This window comes from Gorilla gorilla, chromosome 1, assembly GCF_029281585.2.
Source record: "Gorilla gorilla gorilla isolate KB3781 chromosome 1, NHGRI_mGorGor1-v2.1_pri, whole genome shotgun sequence".
In the NCBI taxonomy this organism is placed as follows: domain Eukaryota; kingdom Metazoa; phylum Chordata; class Mammalia; order Primates; family Hominidae; genus Gorilla; species Gorilla gorilla.
Genome location: NC_073224.2, coordinates 130,740,422 through 130,762,564, shown reverse-complemented (window position 1 = coordinate 130,762,564; position 22,143 = coordinate 130,740,422). Strand labels below are relative to the sequence as shown.

At 42.1% G+C, this 22,143-nt stretch overlaps 1 protein-coding gene across 4 annotated transcripts in view; it reads right to left on the bottom strand.

Annotated features, from left to right (window-relative positions):
* Positions 1-22,143, bottom strand: part of SORT1 (sortilin 1) — an 88,185-nt gene that overhangs the window by 11,816 nt on the left and 54,226 nt on the right. For all 4 annotated transcript variants that reach the window (XM_019011709.4, XM_031008972.3, XM_055353807.2 and 1 more), the window contains exons 9-15: positions 20,492-20,636; positions 19,198-19,353; positions 14,712-14,818; positions 5,966-6,068; positions 5,460-5,628; positions 3,513-3,703; positions 1,545-1,734 (exon numbers count right to left, since the gene is read on the bottom strand). In XM_019011709.4, coding sequence (XP_018867254.4) covers positions 1,545-1,734; positions 3,513-3,703; positions 5,460-5,628; positions 5,966-6,068; positions 14,712-14,818; positions 19,198-19,353; positions 20,492-20,636 — 1,061 coding nt within the window. The remainder of the gene's footprint in view (positions 1-1,544; positions 1,735-3,512; positions 3,704-5,459; positions 5,629-5,965; positions 6,069-14,711; positions 14,819-19,197; positions 19,354-20,491; positions 20,637-22,143) is intronic.

The window sequence follows — 22,143 nt, the reverse complement described above, 5'->3', positions numbered from 1 at the left end:
TGGAGGTCTGAAAAACCATGGCACTGCTGGAGAAGAGCAGAAGCACAGGTGAAGAGCTTGGCATATTTGGAGTCGAGGATAGGAGAGAACTCTTCAGAGTGTTACAGGTTTATCGATGACCTCCAGCCCTACTGGAGCACCAAAGGTGATCCTTACTGAAACAGAGAAGGGAGGACCCTTAATCATGCCACACACAGGTGTGAGCCATGCAGGAGAAACCACACTGGGTCAGACCTGCATTTTGGTCAGACCTATATTCTATTGTCACCTGCGATTTGAGAGAACATGACGTAAAGGGCCATGGCTGCTATCTGCCTGCCTTCTTTGTCCAAATCCTTTAGGATCTACTTTTATCTTGTGCCAGTATCTTTTGCAGGTAACAAGTTCCAAAAGATTATCATCTGTGATATGAAGCAGTTCCTCTTATTTGCCCAAAAATTACCTCATTTAAGCTATCCAGGGACTCGTGCCCTTATATAATCAACTAACCCAATGCCAGCCAAGTAACTAATCCTTAAGTCTGGATGGTCCTGAACTCTAGGGAGTCCACTTTGATGGCCTCTAAACCTTGATGGGACCATGACTATACTGATGTCACCTCTAGTCTCAGGACCAACCACCATCTCTCTGCCTTGATTCTTGCAGAGGATCCAAAACCTAGTGTCTGCCTGCTGAGCTCATGCTGTCAAGGGGTTTTCTTTTTCTTTCTTTCTTTTTTTTTTTTTTTTGTTTGAGACGGGGTCTCGTCATATTGCCCAAGCTGGTCTCAAACTCCTGAGTTTAAGCAATCCACCTGCCTCGGCCTCCCAAAGTGCTGGGATTACAGGCATGAGCCACCGTGCCTGGCCTCAGGCTGTTTTCTAAAGTCCAATTTCCTCTTCGCTCCTCTACCACTTCTTTTGGTGTTTCTGTCTTTTCATTTTCTACAGATTTTTGTTTGTTTTATTCTCTTCTTTCTTATATATCACTCCTCTCCTTCACACCACTGTCAACTCAGGATTTCTTGGGTTTGTTGCTGGTTCTGCCCAATAATTAACTGTCTAATATATGCTATCTGTTTCATTATTAACAATTCTGGTTTCCTCTCTCTGTGCCTCAGCTTCCTTGATAAGAAGCAGCAGTTCTCCACTCTTGGGGGAAAGGGTTTCAGTTTTTTTTGGGACAAGAGTCTCGCTCTGTCCCCCAGGCTGGAGTGCAATGGCATGATCTCAGCTCACTGCAACCTCTGCCTCCCAGGTTCAAGTGATTCTTGTGTCTCAGCCACCTGAGCAGCTGGGATTATAGGTGGGCGCCACCACACCCTGCTAATTTTTTGTTTGTTTGTTTGTTTTTTGTAGAGACAGGGTTTCACCATGTTGACCAGGCTGGTCTCGAACTCCTGGCCTCAAGTGATCCGCCTGCCTCGGCATCCCAAAGTGCTGGGATTACAGGTGTGAGCCACCGCACCTGGCTGGATTTCAATATTTGTTAGCCCTGTAAGAAAACTGTCTTTCACATCCTCCAACAGGGAAAGGGAGACAGAGAAATCTGAGGAATGCTGATACCAGAGAAAGTCCTCCAGGGAACAGAGGCAGATGGAGGGTTGCTTGGTCACAACATAGTCTCGACCATTCTGACACACAGATGACTTGCGTAGCCGCAGAAACTGTTCTTTGTAGCCCAAAATGCAGCCATCTTCATAATCTTCAGGGTCTGTGGAGTGTGCCAGCCATATGGTATAGTCCTTCTCTTCACCTAAAGGAGAGACACACTGTTCAGGAAAGTGCACAGCACAGAACCCACCCACGGGAGGCAGCTGCCAGGCTATAGGAAGAACAAGGAGAGGGAAAGTGGGAATGTCTGACTCAACCTATTCCTTCATTTTGGAATTGCAAACAAAAAGTTACACTAGTCTAGAGCCTACTAGCAATCGCATTTCCTCATGCCAAAAGAGTATTCCTTCCATCTTAACATCCATCTGAGGATTAGGAAAAACCCTATTCGTTTTGAAGTGGGAAGCTGGATAGAAAATCTCTCAAGTTCCTTCCAAACTAAGAGGCTGCTGTGTGTGTCCTGCACACCTACGCCCTCAGTCAGTAGGAGCTGTCAGAGGTAAGCAACCAGATATTCTCCACTCAGGACCAGGGAGCTCTTTGTTTAGGACAAGATACCAATTAGCCAAGAGCACAGGTTCAATTTCACCATGTGTTCATTGGCTTAAGGCAGAAGGGAAAACATCCTCTTCCTAGACTTCTAGCTCAGTTGACCGGCTCTCAAATGCAGATTGCTGATAAACCTAGTTTCTGGCTTAGTGTGTCGTATCATCTACTGGAAAAATGACTCAAAGGCTGTGACCTAAAGACAGTGGATTAGGTTTTATCCTTTGGGATATGAAGACCAGCATACACCCTGCTAAAGAGCAGGTGCTTAACAAATCTTTTAATGACATTACACTTTAGGGGTAACTGGGAACTGCCTGCTGAGGGGAGAACTCCCAAGCCAGCTTCTGTACAGTCTACTGAATGGATTTAGATGACAGCGACCCTCAGGCATTAAATCTATTTGAACGTCTTACGGAAAAGTGATGTCCAAACCAAGGGTCTGCTCCTTCAGGAGTCACTAAATCAACATGCTGAGGAAATGAGCCCATGACAGTCTCAAAGGACCAAATTCAACTAAAGTGTCTAGAAACGTTAAGTCTTTTATTGTATTATGCCAACACTTAACTACAGGTCATCCTTTTTCCAGTGTTTTTCTTTATTCCCCTTCTTCTTTTTTTTTGAACAGAGTCTTGCTCTTGTCGCCCAGGCTGGAGTGCAATGGCATGATCTTGGCTCATTGTAACCTCTTCCTCTCGGGTTCAAATGATTCTCCTGCCTCAGCCTCCCAACTAGCTGGGACCCGCCACCTTACAGGCACCCGCCACCTTACCTGGCTAATTTTTCTATTTTTAGTAGAGATGGAGTTTCGCCCTGTTGGCCAGGCTGGTTTCGAACTCCTGACCTCGTGATCTGCCTGTCTTGGCCTCCCAAAGTGCTAGGATTACAGGCATGAGCCACCGCGCCTGGCCATTCCCCTTATTTCTTAGCATAATGCCAGCACCTTTGTTTGGCAGTGAGGTTAGGGTTTGCTTGTGACACTTCGGAAACACTGTGCAATGAACATTGTGAATCCTTTTCTGAAGCTATTTTCTGGGCCGTTAATATTGCTTAATGTTGAAATGATAATATTTTGGATATATTAAGTTTATTTTATTCATATCACCTTTCTTTTTACTTTTATAATATAGCTGACATAATAATTTAAATGACATATGTGGCCCTCATATTTCTCCTGGACAGTGCTAGCACCAAGGAGGAGGCTGTTCTTCTGATGCCATTCCATTACTTAATCACCCACACAGAACATCTGTCAATCCTCTTTCATATGCATATGCATCTGCTGATTCCAGCTAAAAGAAATTAAACCATATTGATTATTTAGGCAAATGGACTTACAAGTTTCTGGTAGAAAAGGTCAAAGGAGACACTCACAGTTCCTTTCAAGGATATCTTTAAAATCAATGGTGTAGGAGACCCACTGGCTGGTCAGGAAAGATTCTGTGAAGCCCCAAATGCTGATATTCATGGACCTAGCTCCAGGTTCTGAAGCTAGGCCAGTGAAATAGATGGGGTCCCTGGTGAACGTGTAGGTTTGCCAGCATTGACCTTCGTCTGTGGAGAACCTGAAACCACAATTACAGAAAGATCATGACAGAGGATCAATGTGTACTGGGAATTCAGAAAACCACTCTGGCTTTTTGATCCCAAACCAGACAAAACCCCTTACATTTAGGTGATGGCTTATTGGCTGACAATTATTTTAACTTTTTTTTTTTTTTTTCTGAGATGGTGTCTCGCTCTGTCACCAGGCTGGAGTCTCGCTCTGTCACCAGGCTGGAGTGCAGTGGCGTGATCTCGACTCACTGCAACCTCTGCCTCCTGGGTTCAAGTGATTCTCATGCCTCAGCCTCGAGTAGCTGGGATTACAGGAACGTGCCACCACACCAGCTAATTTTTGTATTTTTAGTAGAAATGGAGTTTCACATGTTGGGTAGGCTGGTCTTGAACTCCTGACCTCAGGTAATCTTCCCACCTTGGCCTCCCAAAGTGCTGGGATTATAGGCGTGAGCCACCGCACCCGGCCAACTATTTTAACTTTTAACGTCTGTAGTTAACAGGATAAGGAAGAGATTTGTTCAGAGAGAATATGAAAGTAAATACCTTTACAGAAATTATTTCAAAGGAAAGACAGGAGAGTGACCCAGGTAAGAACTGGCTTTTAAATTAATAAATTTAAGGCTGGCTGTGGTGGCTCACGCCTGTAATCCCAGAATTTTGGGAGGCTGAGGCAGGTGAATCACCTGAGGTCAGGAGTTCGAGACCAGCCTGACCAACACGACGAAACCCCGTCTCTACCAAAACACAAAAAACAAAACAAAACAAAAAACCACAAAAATTAGCTGGGTGTGGTGGTGCATCCCTGTAATCTCAGCTGCTCAGGTGACTGAGACGCAAGAATCATTTGAACCTGGGAGGCAGAGGTTGCAGTGAGCCAAGATTGCACCATTGCACTCCAGCCTGGGTGACAAGAGCAAAACTCCGTCTCAATAAATAAATAAATAAATAACAATCAAATTATTTTATAAGAACTTATACTTCTTTTTTTTTTTTTTTTTGAGACGGGATCTCACTCTGTCACCCAGGCTGGAGTGCAGTGGTACGATCTCAGCTCACTGTGGCGTCGACCTCCTCAGGCGATCCTCCCACCTTGGCCTCCCAAGTAGCTGGAACCAAAGGCGTGCACCACCACGCCCAGCTAATTTTTCTTTTTTTTTTTTTTGTGGAGACAGGGTTTTGTCACATTGCCCAGGCTGGTCTTGAACTCCTGGGCTCAAGCAATCCACCCACCTTGGCCTCTCAAAGTGCTGGGATTACAGGTGTGTGCCTCTGCACCCAGCTCAGAACTTGTACTTAAGAAGTCATTTTCCATCTAGAGTGCTTGAACGCTTCCATAATAATTTTATGGACAGAAATAATATATATATATATATGTTTTTTTTTTTTGATTGAAATAATATTAGAGACAAGGGACAAGGTCTCCCTATGTTGCCCAGGCTGGTCTTGAACTCCTGGCCTCAAGCGATCCTCCTGCTTTGGCGTCCCAAAATGCTGGAATTACAGGCATGAGCCACTGCGCCCAACCCAGAAAGAATGTTTTTAAGAAGTGACAAATATGTTAGCTAGAGGCAGTCAGAAGAAAAAACAATGCCATTTAATCTGAGTTGCCAATTAAAAGCAATCCTTTCTAGAATCTTATCTATAGTTCTGTCAAATGCAAAAATTTGAATTATAGTCTGTAACATCCCCCCAATAAACTGAAGAACATTCCCCCAGTTGCCCTCTATGCAGACAGTGTGTGTGAGATGAGTTCATGCATACTTAATCACATTGATAGGACGGCTGCTGTGCTCAATGGCCACAATGATGCCTCCAGAATCCAGGATGGTGTAATAGTGGGGTCCTTCCAGCATCTTTGTCCAGGAGTAACCCCCATCATCTGAGATGTACACATCTGGAACCATCACTGAGATGGCATCCCCCACGCTACCTGCAATATAATCCACCATCTCATTAGCACAAATAGGCAATGAAACAGAGAGCATTTACTCCAGAGAGAATAATGTTGAATGAATTTATTCTGATTATTTCCCATCAAGCCTCTTTTAGTAGGAAAGAAAACCACCAAAAACTTCGGAGAAGTTGTGTTGCTCTCTCTGATAAAAGTTGATGAAAAACCCAAAGTGTTGTTATAATGTAAGAAATTCTACCAAAGGAATGTAAAAGCATCCACATTGTTTCTTCCCAGAGCGTTCAAAGCCTGCGGCTGAGTTTCAGTGTGCTCAGCCACTGTTCCAGTTGGAGGTGGTGAGTGGGAGGTTCCTTACCATGAGCAATGACAATGCCTACGGCATTTGGCTCTGAGAGTGGGGCCATTGGAACATTCAGTTTCTGGGAGATGCTGTAGGAAGCATGAATATGAAGGCTGCACTGTGAAAAGAAACAAAAGCTTAGATTAGAATCAAAGATAAAGATACAATTTCTTTAATCATTTCACAAAGCCCTTCCAATAAAGCTTTAAGTTAACCCAGACCTAGGTAAAAGTACCATCTTAACTATTTATTTGCTATTTAGGTGTATAGTTCAGTAGTGTTAAGTATATTCACATTGTTGTACAACCACATCTCTAAACTTTTTCATCTTATAAAATTCAATCACCAATTAAGCAACAGTTACCTACTTCTTCCTCCTCCCAGCTCCTGGAAACTACCATTTTACTTTGTGTTTTCTATGATTTTTACCATATTACTTTGTGTTGGCTACTCTAGGTAGCTCATATAAGTAGAATCACATAATATTTGTCATTTTGTGTCTGACTTATTTCACTTGGCATAATGTCCTCAAGGCTCATCCATGTTGTATTAATAGCATATGTCAGAATTTCCTCCCTTTTAAAGGCTAAATATTATTTAAGTGTGTGTGTGTATCTGTATCCACACACACCCCACACTTTATTTACTCATTTATCTGTCAATAGACACAAGTTGCTTCTACCTTTTGGCTATCATGAATAATGTTGCTATGTACATGGTTGTACAAATATCTTTTTGAGAACCTGCTTTCAACTCTTTTGGATGTATACCCCAGAAGTGGAATTGCTGGATATGATAATCCTATTTTTACTTTTTTTTAGGAACTACTATGCTGTTTTCTGTAGCAGCTGCACCATTTTACATTTTCACCAAAAGTGCACCGGGCTCCAATTTCTCCATATCCTTGCCAACACTTTTTAAAATAGTAGCCACCCTAATCTGTGTGAGGAGATACCTCATTGTGGTTTTGACTTGCATTTTCCTAATGATTAGTGATGCTGAGCCTCTTTTTATATGCTTGTTAGTCACTTCTATATTGTTTTTGGAGAAATGTCTATACAAGTTCTTTGCCTATTTTTTATTCAGGCTATTTGTTTGTTGTTGAGTTGTAGCTCAGTGGCATACTCTTGATTCTGAAATGTACTACAATATCTGGAAGCAAATATTTCCTCATGGGTAACCTGTCTCCGTTTATTTTATTTTTGCATTACATCAAAGCCTCTGAACAATGTTTAAAGGCTGACTCTACACAAATAAACTTGATAAGCACCTGATATACTTCAGACACCGTACAAGATGTGATGGTGGTTCGAAATAAGATCCAGTCTTGTCTTTAAGAAACTTAAAGGCTCCAGGTCCACTCTCACAGACCCAGCCAAGTGGACCCCTGCATCAGGCCAGCCCCTGCAGGCTCAGGGTAGGGCCCACCCCTGCACCAGGCTGGCTCCTGCAGATCTACTTACCGGGCTCCAGGTGTTTCACCTGAAGACCCACTTAAAAGGTCCACCCTAGTGGATTCCACTGCCAGGCCTGCCGCAGAGGACACAGCCTCCAAGCTTCCCCCAAAGACCAAGGCACCAGGCCCACCTACCTGCAGAACCTGTCAGTTGCCCCCCCAAGAATCTCTGGATGAGCTACCTACCTGGTAAGGGCTTCCCCTGCTGAAGCCATCTGTAAAGGCCTATGTGTGTAAGAGGACACATAGGCTGAAAGTAGAGATAAAAAAAAAGATATTCCACACAAATGGTAGCCAAAAGAGAGCAGGGGTGGCTATATTTATTTATTTATTTTTTTGAGATGGAGTCTCACTCTGCCACCCAGGCTGGAGTGCAGTGGTGCCATCTCAGCTCACTGCAAGCTCCGCCTCCTGGGTTCATGCCATTCTCCTGCCTCAGCCTCCCAAGTAGCTGGGACTACAGGCGCCTGCCACCACGCCTGGCTAATTTTTTGTATTTTTAGTAGAGACAGGGTTTCACCATGTTAGCGAGGATGGTCTTGATTTCCTGACCTCGTGATCCGCCCGCCTCGGTCTCCTGAAGAGCTGGGATTACAGGCGTGAGCCACCACATCCAGCCGGGGGTGGCTATATTTATATCAGACAAAATAGACTTTAAGTAAAAAACTATCACAAGGGATAAAGAAAGTTACCACACAATGATAAAGGTGTCAATTCATCAAGAGCATATAACATTGGTAAATATAAATGCACTCAACATTAGAGCACCTAAATGTATAAAGCAAACATTAACAGAACTGAAGAAAGAGGTAGACGACAATACAATAACAGTAAGGGACTTCAATACTTACTTTCAATGATAGATAGATCATCCAGAGAGAAAACCAGTAAGGAAAGAGCAAACTTGAACAACACCATACAAATGGACCTAACAGACATATACAGAACATTCTATCCAATAGCAGCAGAATATACATTCTTTTCAAGTGCACAGAGAATATTCTCCAGGATAGTGCATATGTTAGGCCACAAAACAAGCCTTAACAAATGTAAGACTGAAATCACCTCAAGTATCCTTTCTTTTTTTTTTGAGACGGAGTCTCACTCTGTCACCTGGGCTGGAGCGCAGTGGCGTGATCTTGGCTCACTGCAAGCTCCGCCTCCTGGGTTCAAACAATTCTCTGCCTCAGCCTCCTGAGTAGCTGGGATTACAGGCGCCTGCTGCCACGCCCAGCTATTTTTTTTGTATTTTTAGTAGAGACCAAGTCGGCCAGGCTGGTCTTGAACTCCTGATCTCGTGATCCACCCACCTCAGCCTCCCAAAGTGCTAGGATTATAGGCGTGAGCCACTGCGCCTGGCCTCAAGTTCTTTTCAACTACAACATTATGAAACTAGAATCAGTAAAGGGAGGAAAATTGGAAAATTCACATGAATGTGGAAATTGAACAACATATTCTTGAACAACCAATGAGTCAAAGGGAAATAAAAAAAAATCTTGAGACAAATGAAAAGGGAAACACAACATACTAAAACTTAAGGGATGCAGCAAAAGCAGTTCTAAGAAGAAAGTTTATGGTGATAAATGTCTACATTAAGAAAAAAGAAAAATCTCAAAAATCTTAACTTTATACCTCAAGGAACTAGAAAAAGAACAAACTAAGCCCAAAGTTAGCAGAAGGGAGGAAATAATAACAGAACAGAAATAACTGAAATAGAAGTTAGAAAAATAACAGGAAAGATCAATGAAACTTAGATTTGTTTTTTTTTGACAAGATAAAGAAGTGACAAACTTTTAATTAGAATAAGAAAAAAAGAGAAGACTCAAGTAAAATCAGAAATTAAGAGGAGACATTACAACTGATACTACAGAAAAAACAAAGGATCCTAAGAGACTACTATGAACAATTATACATCAACAAATTGGATAATCTAGAAAATGGATGAATTTCTAGACATACACAGCTTACCAAGACTGTATCATGAAGAAGAAATAGAAAATCTGAACATACTAATATGAGTAAGGAGGCTCAATCAGTAATCAAAAACCTCCCAACAAGAAAAGCCTAGGACCTGATGGATTCAATGGTGAATTCTAGCAAACTTTCTTCAAAGAAGAATTAAGACCGATCCTTCTCAAACTCTTCCAAAAACTGAAGAGAATGGAACACTTCCAAACTCATTTTATAAGGGTGGTATTACCCTGCTACCAAAACCAGACAAGGACACTAGAAGAAAACAAAATTACAGGTCAATATCTCTGATGAACATAGATGCAAAAATTCTCAACAAAATACTAACAAACTGAATTCAACAGCATATTAAACAGATTATATACCATGATCAAGCAGGATCTATCTGTGGAATGCAAGGATGGTTCAACATATGCAAATCAATAAATGAGATATGCCACATTAATAGAATGAAGGATAGAAATCATATCATCTTGATAAATCCAGAAAAAGCACTTAACAAATTTCAACACCCATTCATGATAAAAACTCTCCATAAATTAGGTATAAAAGGGATATACCTCAACATAATAAACCCATTCATGATTAAAAACTCTCAATAAATTAGGTATAAAAGGGATATACCTCAACATAATAAAGGCTATATGTGACAAGCCCACAGCTAATATCATACTCAAACAGTCAAAAGCTAAACCTTTTCCTCTAAGATCAGGAATAAGACAAAGATGCCCATTCTCACCACTTCTGTTCATTATAGTAATGGAAGTCCTAGCCGGAGCAATTAAGTAAGAAAAAGAAATAAAAACAAAAAGCATCCAAACCAGAAAGATAGAGGTAAAATTGTCTGTCTGCAGGTGACATGAGCTTATATATAAAAATCCTTAATCTTTAAAGACTCCACCAAAAATGTTAAAACTAATAAATTCAAAAAAGTTGCAGGATATAAAATCAACATATAAAAATACAATATACACTAATAACAAACTATCCAAAAAAGAAATCAAGAAAATTTCATCTACAATAGCACAAGAAAAAAACTTAAAAAAAAAACAAACCAAACTTAGGGATAAATTTAACCAAGGAGGTGAAAGACTAAAAACTACAAAACATTGATGAAAGAAATTGAAGATGACAAAAAAAAAAAAAAAGGAAATATATCCTATGTTCCTGGATTGGAATTATTGTTAAAATGTCCATACTACCCAAAGTGATCTACAGATTAAACGTAATGCCTATTATTTTGACTGTCTTTTTTTACTATTATATGGTTATAAATAACCCTCTTTCTGTGACAACACAGAACAATCCAAACACATTAATTAATTCATCAGATGTTTACTGAGTACCTGCTATATTTCAGGCACTGTTTTAGGTACTTAAGGTACATCAAGAACAAAACAACCAGTTGTGGTGGCTCACATCTGTAATCCCAGCTGAGAGGCTGAGGTGGTAGGATCACTTGAGGCCAGGAGTTCGAGACTAGCTTGGGCAACATGGTGAAACCCCATCTCTACCAAAAAGTACCAAAATTAGACAGGTGTGGTGGTACACACCTAGCTACTTGGGAGGTGGGAGGCTTGTGTGAGCCCAGGAATTTGAGGCTGCAGTGACCTATGATTATTCCACTGGACCCCAGTCGGGGTGACAGAGTAAGACTTTGCCTCTTAAAAAAAAATTCCAATGGTAATTTTCACAGAAATAGAAAAAATCCTAAAATTTATATGGAACCACAAAAGACCCTGAATAACCAAAGTAATTGCGAGCAAAAAGAACAAAGCTGGGGGTATCATGCTACCTAATTTCAAAATATATTATTGAGCTATAGTAATCAAAACAGCATGGTACTGGCATTGAAAACAAATAGACCAATGGAACAGAATAGAGAGCACAGAAATAAATCTATGCATTTATTGTCAACTTAACTTTGACAAAGGTGTCAAGAACATACAACGTGAAAAAGACAGCCTCTTAAATAAACGGTGCTGGGAAAACTGAATATCTATATGCAGAAGAATAAATTTCAACCCTTCTTTCTTTCTTTTGAGATGGAGTCTTGCTCTGTCGCCAGGCTGGAGTGCAATGGTGCGGTCTTGGCTCACTGCAACCTCCGCCTCCCAGGTTCAAGCAATTCTCCTGCCTCAGTCTCCCAAGTAGCTGGGACTACAGGCGCACATCACCATACCCAGCTAATTTTTGTATTTTTGGTAGAGACGGGATTTCACCATGTTGGCCAGGATGGTCTCGATCTCCTGACCTCGTGATCCACCCTCCTTGGCCTCCCAAAGTGCTGGGATTATAGGCGTGAGCCACCACACCTGGCCTCAATCCTTATTTCATGTCATGTACAAAAATCAACTCAAAATGGATTAGAGACATAAATGTAAGACTTGAAACTGTAAAACTACTAGAAGGAAATATAGGGAAAAAAGCTTCTTGACATTCATCTGGGCAATGGCTTTTTGGATACGACCCTAAAAGCACAGGCAACAAAAAACAAAAACAGACAAATCAGATTGTATCAAACTAAAAAGCTTCTGCAAAGCAAAGGAAACCACCAAAAGAGAGAAGACAGACAATACACAGAATGGGAGAAAATATTTGCAAACCATACATCTTACAAGGGGTTAATATCCAAACAAATCAGTAGCAAGAAAACAAATAATCCAACTAAAAAATGGGCAAAGGACCTGAACAGCCATTTATCAAAAGAAGACATATAAATGGCCAACAGGTATATGAAAAAATGCCCAACATCACTAATCATGAGGGAAATACAAATAAAAACCACAATGAGATATTATGTCACCCAAGTTAGATTGGCTATTATCAAAGAGATAAAAGGTAAGTAAGTATTGGCAAGGACATGGAAAAAAGGGAACCCTGTACACTGTTGGTGGGAATGTAAACTGGTACAGCCATTATGCAATACAGTAAGAAATTTTCCTAGAAAATGAATAACAGCAGGGCCGAGCATGGTGGCTCATGCCTGCAATCCCAGCACTTTGGGAGGCGGAGGCGGGTGGATCACGAGGTCAGGAGTTCGAGACCAGCCTGGCCAATATGGTGAAACCCCGTCACTACTAAAGACACAAAAAATTAGCCGGGCGTGGTGGCACGTGCCTGTAATCTCAGTTACTTGGGAGGCTGAGGCAGGAGAATCACCTGAACCCGGGAGGCGGAGGTTGAAGTGAGCCAAGATTGTGCTATTGCACTCCAGCCTTGGTGACGGGGCAAGACTGTGTCTTTAAAAAAAAGAAAAAAAAGAAAATGAAGGACAGAACTACCAGCAATCCCATTTCTGGGTTCATATTCAAGAGAAATGAAATCGGTATGTCCAAAAGATATCTGTGCTCCCATGTCCACTGCAGTATTATTCACAATAGCCAAGCTACAGAATCAACCTAAGCATCTACAGATGGATGAATGGATAAAGAAAATGGAATATTATTCAGCCTTAAAAAAGAAGGAAATCCTGTCATCTGTTGAAAACATGGTGAACCTGGGAGGCATTATGTTAAGTAAAATAAGCCCAGCACAGAAAGACAAATACTGCATGATCCCATTTATAAGTGGAATGTAAAAATGTCAAACTCACAGAAGCAGGGAGTAGAATGGTGGCTTTTGGGGCTTGGGGTATGGGGAGATGAAGGCCAAAGGGTACATAGTTTCAGTTATGCAGGATGAATAAGCTTTTGAGGGAAAATATACATGGTGACTACAATTTAGAATACTGTATTGTTACTTGAAGTTTGCTAAGAGAATAGTTCCTAAATGTTCTCACCACACACACAAAAGATAATTGTGAGGTGATGCATATGTTAGTTAGCTTGTGATAATCATTTCACAATGTATATATATATCAAAACATCACAGTGTACACTGTAAATATACACTTTTTGTCAATTATGCCTCCATAAAGCTGGGGAAGAAAGAAATGTATTGTCAGAAACTAGTTGAGGTATGCAGCCGAATGAAAGTTAACGCTCTAAAAAGGGTTCAAAATGGCTAAAATGACAATAAATATTATATTATGTATATTTTACTACTATTTTTTAAAAAAGAAGAGGTTCAAGCAAACTATTAATGAAATAAAGAGGAATGATTAGCTCTAACTGGATGGTCACTGAGGGTGGTTAGAATTTCCACTAATCCTAGTCAACTGGGGTTGGGGGAGACAGGCCCCACTTCCTCCAGGAATAGTGTGGGTGTTCAGGGAATGGCAGGGGGTTACAAGGGGTGTGTCAGGGATAAGGTGAGCAATGACAATGAAAAGGCGGCAGAGGGCCCAGCAGGAGAGAACCTTTACTCACCAGGTCAGGGACAGAGGCCATTCATCACAGGCCAAGAGAGCCACAACGAGCGCTGGGCAGGGAGAGGCATGGGGAGCCTGCAGGCAGCAAGGCAAACACAGAGGCCACTGAACCTACCCAGGCTTAAGGTGAGGAGGGCAGTGGCTGGGCAGGGCCAAGGCAGACAGGTGGGAAACAGGGGTCAGAAGGTCGGGTAGATGCAACAGTGCTTGCGAGTGTAAAGGAGGAGAGTGTGTTGGGGTGGTGTAGGCAGGCACACTTTCTCTCATCATTTGAGGCTCTTAAAACAAAACAGAAAACCCCACCTAGAAAAGCAAAGTGTATGTCAGTGATACAGATACTAAGGAGGGTTCGGGAACTACCGGTACTTCAGTTTCTGAAGGAACTCCAGCTGTCCCCCAGGCTCACATTCTGTGAGAGCCAGATAAAAAGCTTGTTTTTTTTTTCCCTTTTTTCCTTGCCTGCCAAGGCCTGTCACTCCAGGCTTTAGATCTCTTGGAGTGACACCTGCGTAGTTCCAGTTCCCAAACTCTCTGCAAGGAGGGCTGCCTTGCGTCCCTGTGCACTAAGCAGGTCACCACCCACTGGCCATGGGAGCCTAGGCAGAGGGAAAGGAAGGCCAGATCCTCTTCCTCTTGTTTCCGATGAGCAAGGCTGTGCACTGCTTATGAATGGTGGAGCTGTGGCTTCTTGCAGAACCTCTAAAGTCTCCCAGCTGCCATGCTGACCCCTAACTAATCACCAGCCCCTCTGGCCATTGTTTTAATTCAGCAGTTTAGTGAACCACAAATTGTTAGCCCTCAGTTTTGTTCTTCTTTAAAAGACAAATAATCCATAGTATTTTGACCTTTCCTCAGTTCTTACTTCCGAAATTCTAAGTTAATTTCATTACTCTCATCTCCAAACTTTCCATCTTATGCTGAGGACCCTAATCAAGTATGAAACTTCATCATCCAAAAGGCTGGCACTGATCAGAGCACAATGGAAAGGCTGCTGTGCTCTGCACACATTAGAGTAAACAAACCTCATTCTTGTTTTTTGCTGTAGCATCACATTCACTGTTTTCAGGCTTCCTCAGGTGCGTCCACCTTCCTCCTTGGTCAAAAGTGATCATGGTCTGGATAGAATTATCTGAACGGGAAGAGAACAACATTAAGTCTGATACACTGGAAGTACCTAGGTTAGATTCACTTTATCACTGCATGACTCTCTCCTGAGACCGTATAGCACCTGGAGTCCGACAAGCTTGTAACACCTCACAAAACGGCTCATTGTTGGTAATGGAGCAGCACTTTAAATATGATATTTGAGGCCAGGTGCAGTGGTTCATGCCTGTAATCCCAGCACTTTGGGAGGCCAAGGCAAGTGGATCACCTGAGGTCAGGAGTTTGAGACCAGCCTGGCCAACATGGTGAAACCCTGACTCTACCAAAAATACAAAAAATTAGCCAGGTGTGGTGGTGGGGGCCTATAATCCCAGCTACTCGGGAGGCCGGGACAGGAGAATCACTTGAACCCGGGAGGTGGGGGCTGCAGGGGGTCAAGATCATGCCATTGCACTCTAGCCTGGGCAACAAGAGCAAAACTCTTGTCTCAAAAAAAAAAAAAAAGATATTTGAAGAAGGTGTCCCACCTAAACAGGACCCAATTAATTCCACAAATTATTTAGGACTGATACTCTTTGAAAAAGATACCTTTTAACTCCTTACCAACATGAACAGGTTGATGTCCATTCTCCTTCCCTGTTTGCTTGCCTGGGAAGTAAAATCTACCACAGGAAGGCATCCTAATCTTTATTTGGACAAGGCCATGACACTAGGCTTGTTTTAGTGACTCTTGAGATTCAGTAAGTGTGCAGAGTTCTGGATTAATAACTCTGAATTATTGTCTCTCCACTACTCCATATCCTATCTTTCTTGTACCTTTCTTTTTTCCCTCGTCTCTTCCCCATTCTTATTTTCAATGATATAAACTGTTGCAGGTTTTAAATTCAGAGATAATATCCTTTGAGTTTTCCTTTATTTTTATTTATTTATTTATTTATTGAGACGGAGTTTCGCTCTTGTTGCCCAGGCTGGAGTGCAATGGCACAATCTCAGCTCACTGCAACCTCTGCCTCCTGGGTTCAAGCAATTCTCCTGCCTCAACCTCTCGAGTAGATGGGATTACAGGCACCTGCCGCCTGGCTAATGTTTGGTATTTTTAGTAGAGACGGGGTTTCACCATGTTGGTCAGGCTGGTCTCCAACTTCCGACCTCAGGTGATTCACCCGCCTCAGCCTCCCAAAGTGCTGGGATTACAGGTGTGAGCCACTGTGCCTGGGCTCCTTTGAGTTTTCTAAGAAAAAGCAAACAAGGAAGCAAATGAAGGAAAATTCATTTACTCAACAAACATCTACTGAGTGCCTACTATGTGAAAACTCTTTTTTTTTTTTTGAGACAGAGTCTTGTTCTATCACCCAGGCTGGAGCGCAGTGGCACCATCTCGGCTCACTGCAACCTCCGCCTCCCGGGTTCAAGCGATTCTCCTGCCTCAGCCTCCTGAGTAGCTGGGTCTACAGGTGCATGCCACCAGGTCTGGCTAATTTGTATTTTTAGTACAGACTGGGTTTCACCATATTGGCCAGGCTGTTCTCCAACTCCTGACCTCAAGTCATCCACTCACTTTGGTCTCCCAAAGTGCTAGGATTACACGCATGAGCCACCACACCCAGAGTGAAAACTTTTGTAAGCCTTTGGTAATGTATCAGTGAACAAAACAGACAAATATTGTGAAAAATACATTCCAGTAGGGCGAGACAAGCACTAGACATAGTAAATAAGTAAATTATGTAGTATGCTAGAAAATAAGTACTATGGAAAATACTTGCGCAGCTAAAGGTGGATTGATAGTGTGTGTGTGAGGAGGCGAGGGCAAACTGGAATTTAAAATAGGATAGTCAGGGAAGGTCTCATTCAAAAAGTAATACATGAGTACAGACATATCAGCCTTGCGGACATCTGGAGAAACAGAGGGAACTGTCGGTGCAAACTCTAATCTGTGCATGTGCATGTGTACCTGCTGTGTTAAGAACTGGCAGGCGGACAGTATGATGAGAGTAGGGCAGATGGAAAGAGAAGCGCTGGAGGTGAGTCAGGGAGGAAACCGGGAGCCATATCTCCAGGACCTTGTAGGCCACTGCCAGGACTTTACAAAATAAAAACAGCCCCTACCTCCTACCGAAAAATAAATATATAAATAAAATGACACTTTAAGAGTCTTTGTACTTGAGACTAATGTGTTTATTTGTATAACTGGGCCTAAGGAAAGGTGAGCTCTGTAGAGCCACTGAGTAGAACACAAGAAGAACCCTGGCTGGCTATTGCTATGCACCCTTATCAAGAAGAGCAGGAAGTGGGTCAAATTCAGGCTTATTCTCATAGGCCTACATCTCCCAATATAGAAGACTCATTTTATTACCTAAACAATGTAGACTCAAAACATCTTTTTTTCTACTTGTTGTTGCTCTCCTCACTCCTAGTTCTATTTATCATAACTTATTTAAAATAGGGAGCCTGAATTTGCATGGGTTTGGTCTGTCCCTGCTGGACTGTCCTCCTGATCCCTCCTCCCCCGGCATCACCCAATGTCTCACCACCACCACCAGGCCAAACCCTCCTGTGACTCTGATACTTTTTTTTTTTTTTTGAGATGCAGTCTCACTCTGTTGCCGACGCTGGAGTGCAGTGGCGTGGTCTTGGCTCACTGCAAGCTCAGCCTCCCGGGTTCACGCCATTCTCCTGCCTCAGTCTCCTGAGTAGCTGGGACTACAGGTGTCCGCCACCACGCCCAGCTAATTTTTTGTATTTTTAGTAGAGACGGGGTTTTGCCGTGTTAGCCAGGGTGGTCTCGATCTCCTGACCTCATGATCCACCTGCCTCAGCCTCCCAAAGTGCTGGGATTACAGGCGTGAGCCACCGCGCCCAGCGACTCTGATACTTTGCATGTGTAGTTCCTTCAGCTGAAAATGCCCTTCCCTCCCCATTCCTGCCTATCATACTTGAGGCTCAGTCTTAAATGTTTTTCAAGTGTGTTCACTGTATGGTTTTGAGTGCAAGGCTGTTCAGCCGTTTATCTGTAGGCTCATGTGGCAAGTATTACTGAACATCTACGATGTGCAAAAATTGTCATAAGCACCAGAGGAGCATCAGTGAACACAACTTTAAAAATCACTGCCATCCATAGGACTCAATTAGAAGCTTCTTCAACGAAGATATTCACATGGCCAACGAGCACATAAAAAGTTGTTCAACATCTTTAGTCATTAGAGAAATGCAAATCAAAGCTATAAACGAGATACTATTTCACTCCCATTAGGAGTGCTGTTACAAAAATAAGAGAATATAATGTGTTTGCAATGAAGTAGAGAAATTGGAATCCTTTTGTATTGCATGTAAAATGGTATAACCACGTGGAAAACCCATTGGTATTTCCTCCAAAAGAGAAACATGGAATTATCATGTGATCCTGCTATTTCACTCCTACATATATCCCCAAAGGAACTGAAAGCATTGACTTAAACAGTTACATGTATAACAATGTTCATGGCAGCATTCAGTATTCATAAGAGCTGAAAATGGAAACAGCCTAAGTGTCCATCAATGGAGGAATAAAAAACAGGCTGGGCATGGTGGCTCACGCCTGGAATCCCAGCACTTTGGGAGGCCAAGGCAGGCAGATCACCTGAGGTCAGGAGTTCGAGACCAACCTGGCCAACATGGTGAAACCCCATCTCTACTAAAAATACAAAAATTAGCTGGGTGTGGTGGCACACACCTGTAAACCCAGCTACTCAGGAGGCTGAGGCAGGAGAATCCCTTGAACTTGGGAGACCAAGGTTGCAGTGAGCTGCGATCACGCCACCGCACTCCAGTCTGGGCAACAGAGCAAGACTCCATCTCAAAAAAAAAGAGAAAGAAAAAGAAAAAAAAAGGCACTATATTCAAACAAAGGAATATATTCTAGTCTTAAAAAGCAATAAGTGAAATTCTAAAACATGCTGCAATGTGGCTGAACTTTGAAACAATATGCAAAGTGAAAGAAGCCAGACATACAACAACCAATAGTGTATGATTCTGCTTACATGAGCTACCTAGAATAGGCAAATTCATTGAGACATAAAATAGAACGTTGGTTACCAGAGCTGGGCGACTGGGTGGGGAACGAGGAGTGCTTGTGCACCTGGTGCAATTTCTATTTGGGATGATGAAAAAGCTCTGGAAATAGGGGTGATGGTTGCGCAACATTGTGACTATGCTTAATGCTACTGAATTTTACCCTATACAATGTTAAAAACTGCAAATTTTGTTAGACATATTTTGCCACAATAAAAAGAAAGGAAACAAAAAAATGTACATGGGTAGGCTTGTTGGCTTGGCAAGCAACATTACTAGGGGACAGGTTCCCCGAAGCCTCAAATCCTACCACATGCAGCTGAAGGCACTGTACACCACTGCAATGCCGAGACTCACCTTCGGAGAGCACGCTTGTTATGTAGACACCGCGGAGGGAGGTCACATTGGTAAAGTCCGTCTCTCCGCCTGTGGTAGTGTAGAGATGTCGGTCCAAAGACTTGGAATAGACAATGCCTCGATCATCTGAGGTAAAGATTGTGCCAAACCCAGTGTCTGAAATAGGCAAACAAACAAAAATACTAAGTCTTGGGTGGAACCAAAGAGAAAAACAAGTCTAACCACACACATGATTATCTGCCTGACCAAACACAGTAGCCAATTGTGTCTCTTCATGATCAAGACTCAGACCTGAGAATTAATCAAGGTTTGATACTCAAGATCTTTACGCCCATCTTTAATTCTAGTACCCAGCTTAGTGCCTGGAATATGGCAGATGCTGAGTTTGTTGAATAAATTAATCAGATGCTACAGAAAAACTCTTCCCAGATATATTTTGGTGGGAGAGGCCCTGTGTTTAGTTTACATATTTTTAAATCTTTACACTCTAGAACAATGCTTCTCAAACTATCTGTAGTGAAGGATCAATTTGTAAGATTTCCAATATGTCACAAACTGATGCTTTTGTAAAACATAATAAAAACTAATCATTAGAAAATGAAAAGGTAAACAAAATATATGCCCCTAAGTTTTTTTTTTTTTTTTGAGATGGAGTCTCGCTCTGTTGCCCAGGCTGGAGTGCAGTGGCACGATCTCAGCTCACTGCAAGCTCCACCTCCCGGGTTCATGCCATTCTCTTGCCTCAGCCTCCTGAGTAGCTGGGACTATAGGTGCTCGCCACCACGGCCAGCTAATTTTTTGTATTTTTTGTAGTAGAGATGGGGTTTCACTGTGTTAGCCAGGACGGTCTCGATCTCCTGACCTCGTGATCTGCCCGCCTCAGCCTCCCAAAGTGCCGGGATTACAGGTGTGAGCCACTGCGCCCAGCCATAAGCCCCTAATTTTTTGTCATTAGATCCAACAGACATAAAATTGCTTTGTCAAAAGGCTAGAAGAGTTTCCAAACTCTTGCTCTCAATTTCTGTACTTATCTGGTAACAGACAGTTTGCAAATCAGTATCAGTCTGCTGACCATTCTTTGAGCAGCTCTGCTCTAGAACACCTGAACATACACACAAGCTACCAAAACAAGTGGCATTTTTAACAGGGGCTACAGATTATCTCTAGGACAGAAAAATCAGTAGGGCACTAATAAATTTCTAGGGGTAAGAGGAAAACTCGACATGTAAAAATAAAAGCTGCTCAAAGCTTACATCTCTATGCTTTTAAGGGTAAGCCACTAAAAAGCTCTTACCTCCAGGTTCATCTACATGCATGAATACCATGTCATCATTTGCTGCCAGAATAGAATAGAACTGTTCCTGTCCCACGGAGGGTAGCTGGGCCATGCTCCATGTGTCCCCTTGATCTGTTGAAACGTGGATCCTTCTTGTTGTATCCTAGAACAGATGTCAATATTTATCTTTCTAATTTTCTGCCAAGATGCCATGGGCAGGGACATGAACAAGAATGTTTTAAATAATTACTATTATCCATTTCTCTACTGGGTACGATTGCTATGAATGAAAGGTCATAGTACCAATTACCAAAGCAATTTCTAGCCTCTAGCAAAGTTCTAGGTAAAGGAACAATCCATTCTATTCTAAGTAAGGCTATCTTGGCTTTCTCTTTGAATTCTTCATTCTGATGGGGCCCTGTAAGATAGTATAGTCTTGGTCTCTGATAGTCCACCTCCTTCAGTAGAGCTAAGGATTTGATGAGAACATTAGGTTGGCTTTATAGCCATTTGCATACACTCAGGTAATTCTTAAAATGATGACTACTGCATAAAAGTTTGGTCCCTTTCATACAGTCCTTGCATAATTTAAAGAATTATATAATTAAGGGTCTAGAAAATAGAGACGAAACCCATGTTTGGGAGATCACAAGGGAAGTCAAGATGTAACACGCCTTCTCTCTTAAGGAAGTCTCTCAGAATAGCCAGGATGAAGGGAACAGGCATGGGCTGGAAAGAGGCCAAGGAGAGTCAGAAATTACTATAAGGAAACTGATTAGGGAGTATTTGGCTGACGAAAAGAGTCTGTTAAGAAAGCAATTAAAACTTAACTCTCTGATAAATAGCTTAACATCGCTACTAGATACAGTTAGCCTGAGCATGAGAATTAATGTCAGTGTTTCCTTAGATTAAATACCCTTTAAAGTTCAGTGATAAGTACATTTAACTTATTCAACTTATACCAACATGTCTTATTACTTTGAATCTTATTCTCATTACTGTAGGTAGAAACCAGAGTTCAAAAGTACATCGCAAAATTTTAATTCTGTAGACAGCATTATACCATATATGCAGTATAGCATAGGAAGCTACCTCTGGAATTTGAGTCTGATTTCCAGCAGGATTCCACTACTGGTTGACCCTAGGTAAGTTACTCAATTTCCTCACCTATAAAACTGAGGTAATACTATTAGCTCACAGGGTTATTGGGAGGATATTACAAAATGGCTCTGGAGAGTTATCTGTATTTACTGCCTACTTCTTCATCTCTAGTTCTCACTGAAGTCACTCCAATCGGCCTTTTAACTTCCAATGAAGTGCTTTTGTCAAGGTCACCAACAACCTCCACGTCGCCAACTCCAGTGGATGATTCTCAGAATGCACCTAACTCAGTGGTCCTGATTTCCCTCTTCCTCCCTGATCCCTCCCTCTCAGTCTTCTTTGCTGGATTCTTCTCTTTCCAACCTTTCAGTTGTGGGTGCTTCAGGGCTTGCTCAGTCCTCCCACCTCTTTGCTACCTACTTACTCCTCCAGAAGATATCATCTGGTCACATGGCTTCAAATACCATAGCAATTAGGGAGATTCATATACCCAAATGCTCACTTGACATCTCCATTCAGATATCTAATAGGTGTCTCATATGCAGAACTGAATTCTTTTTTTACTTTTT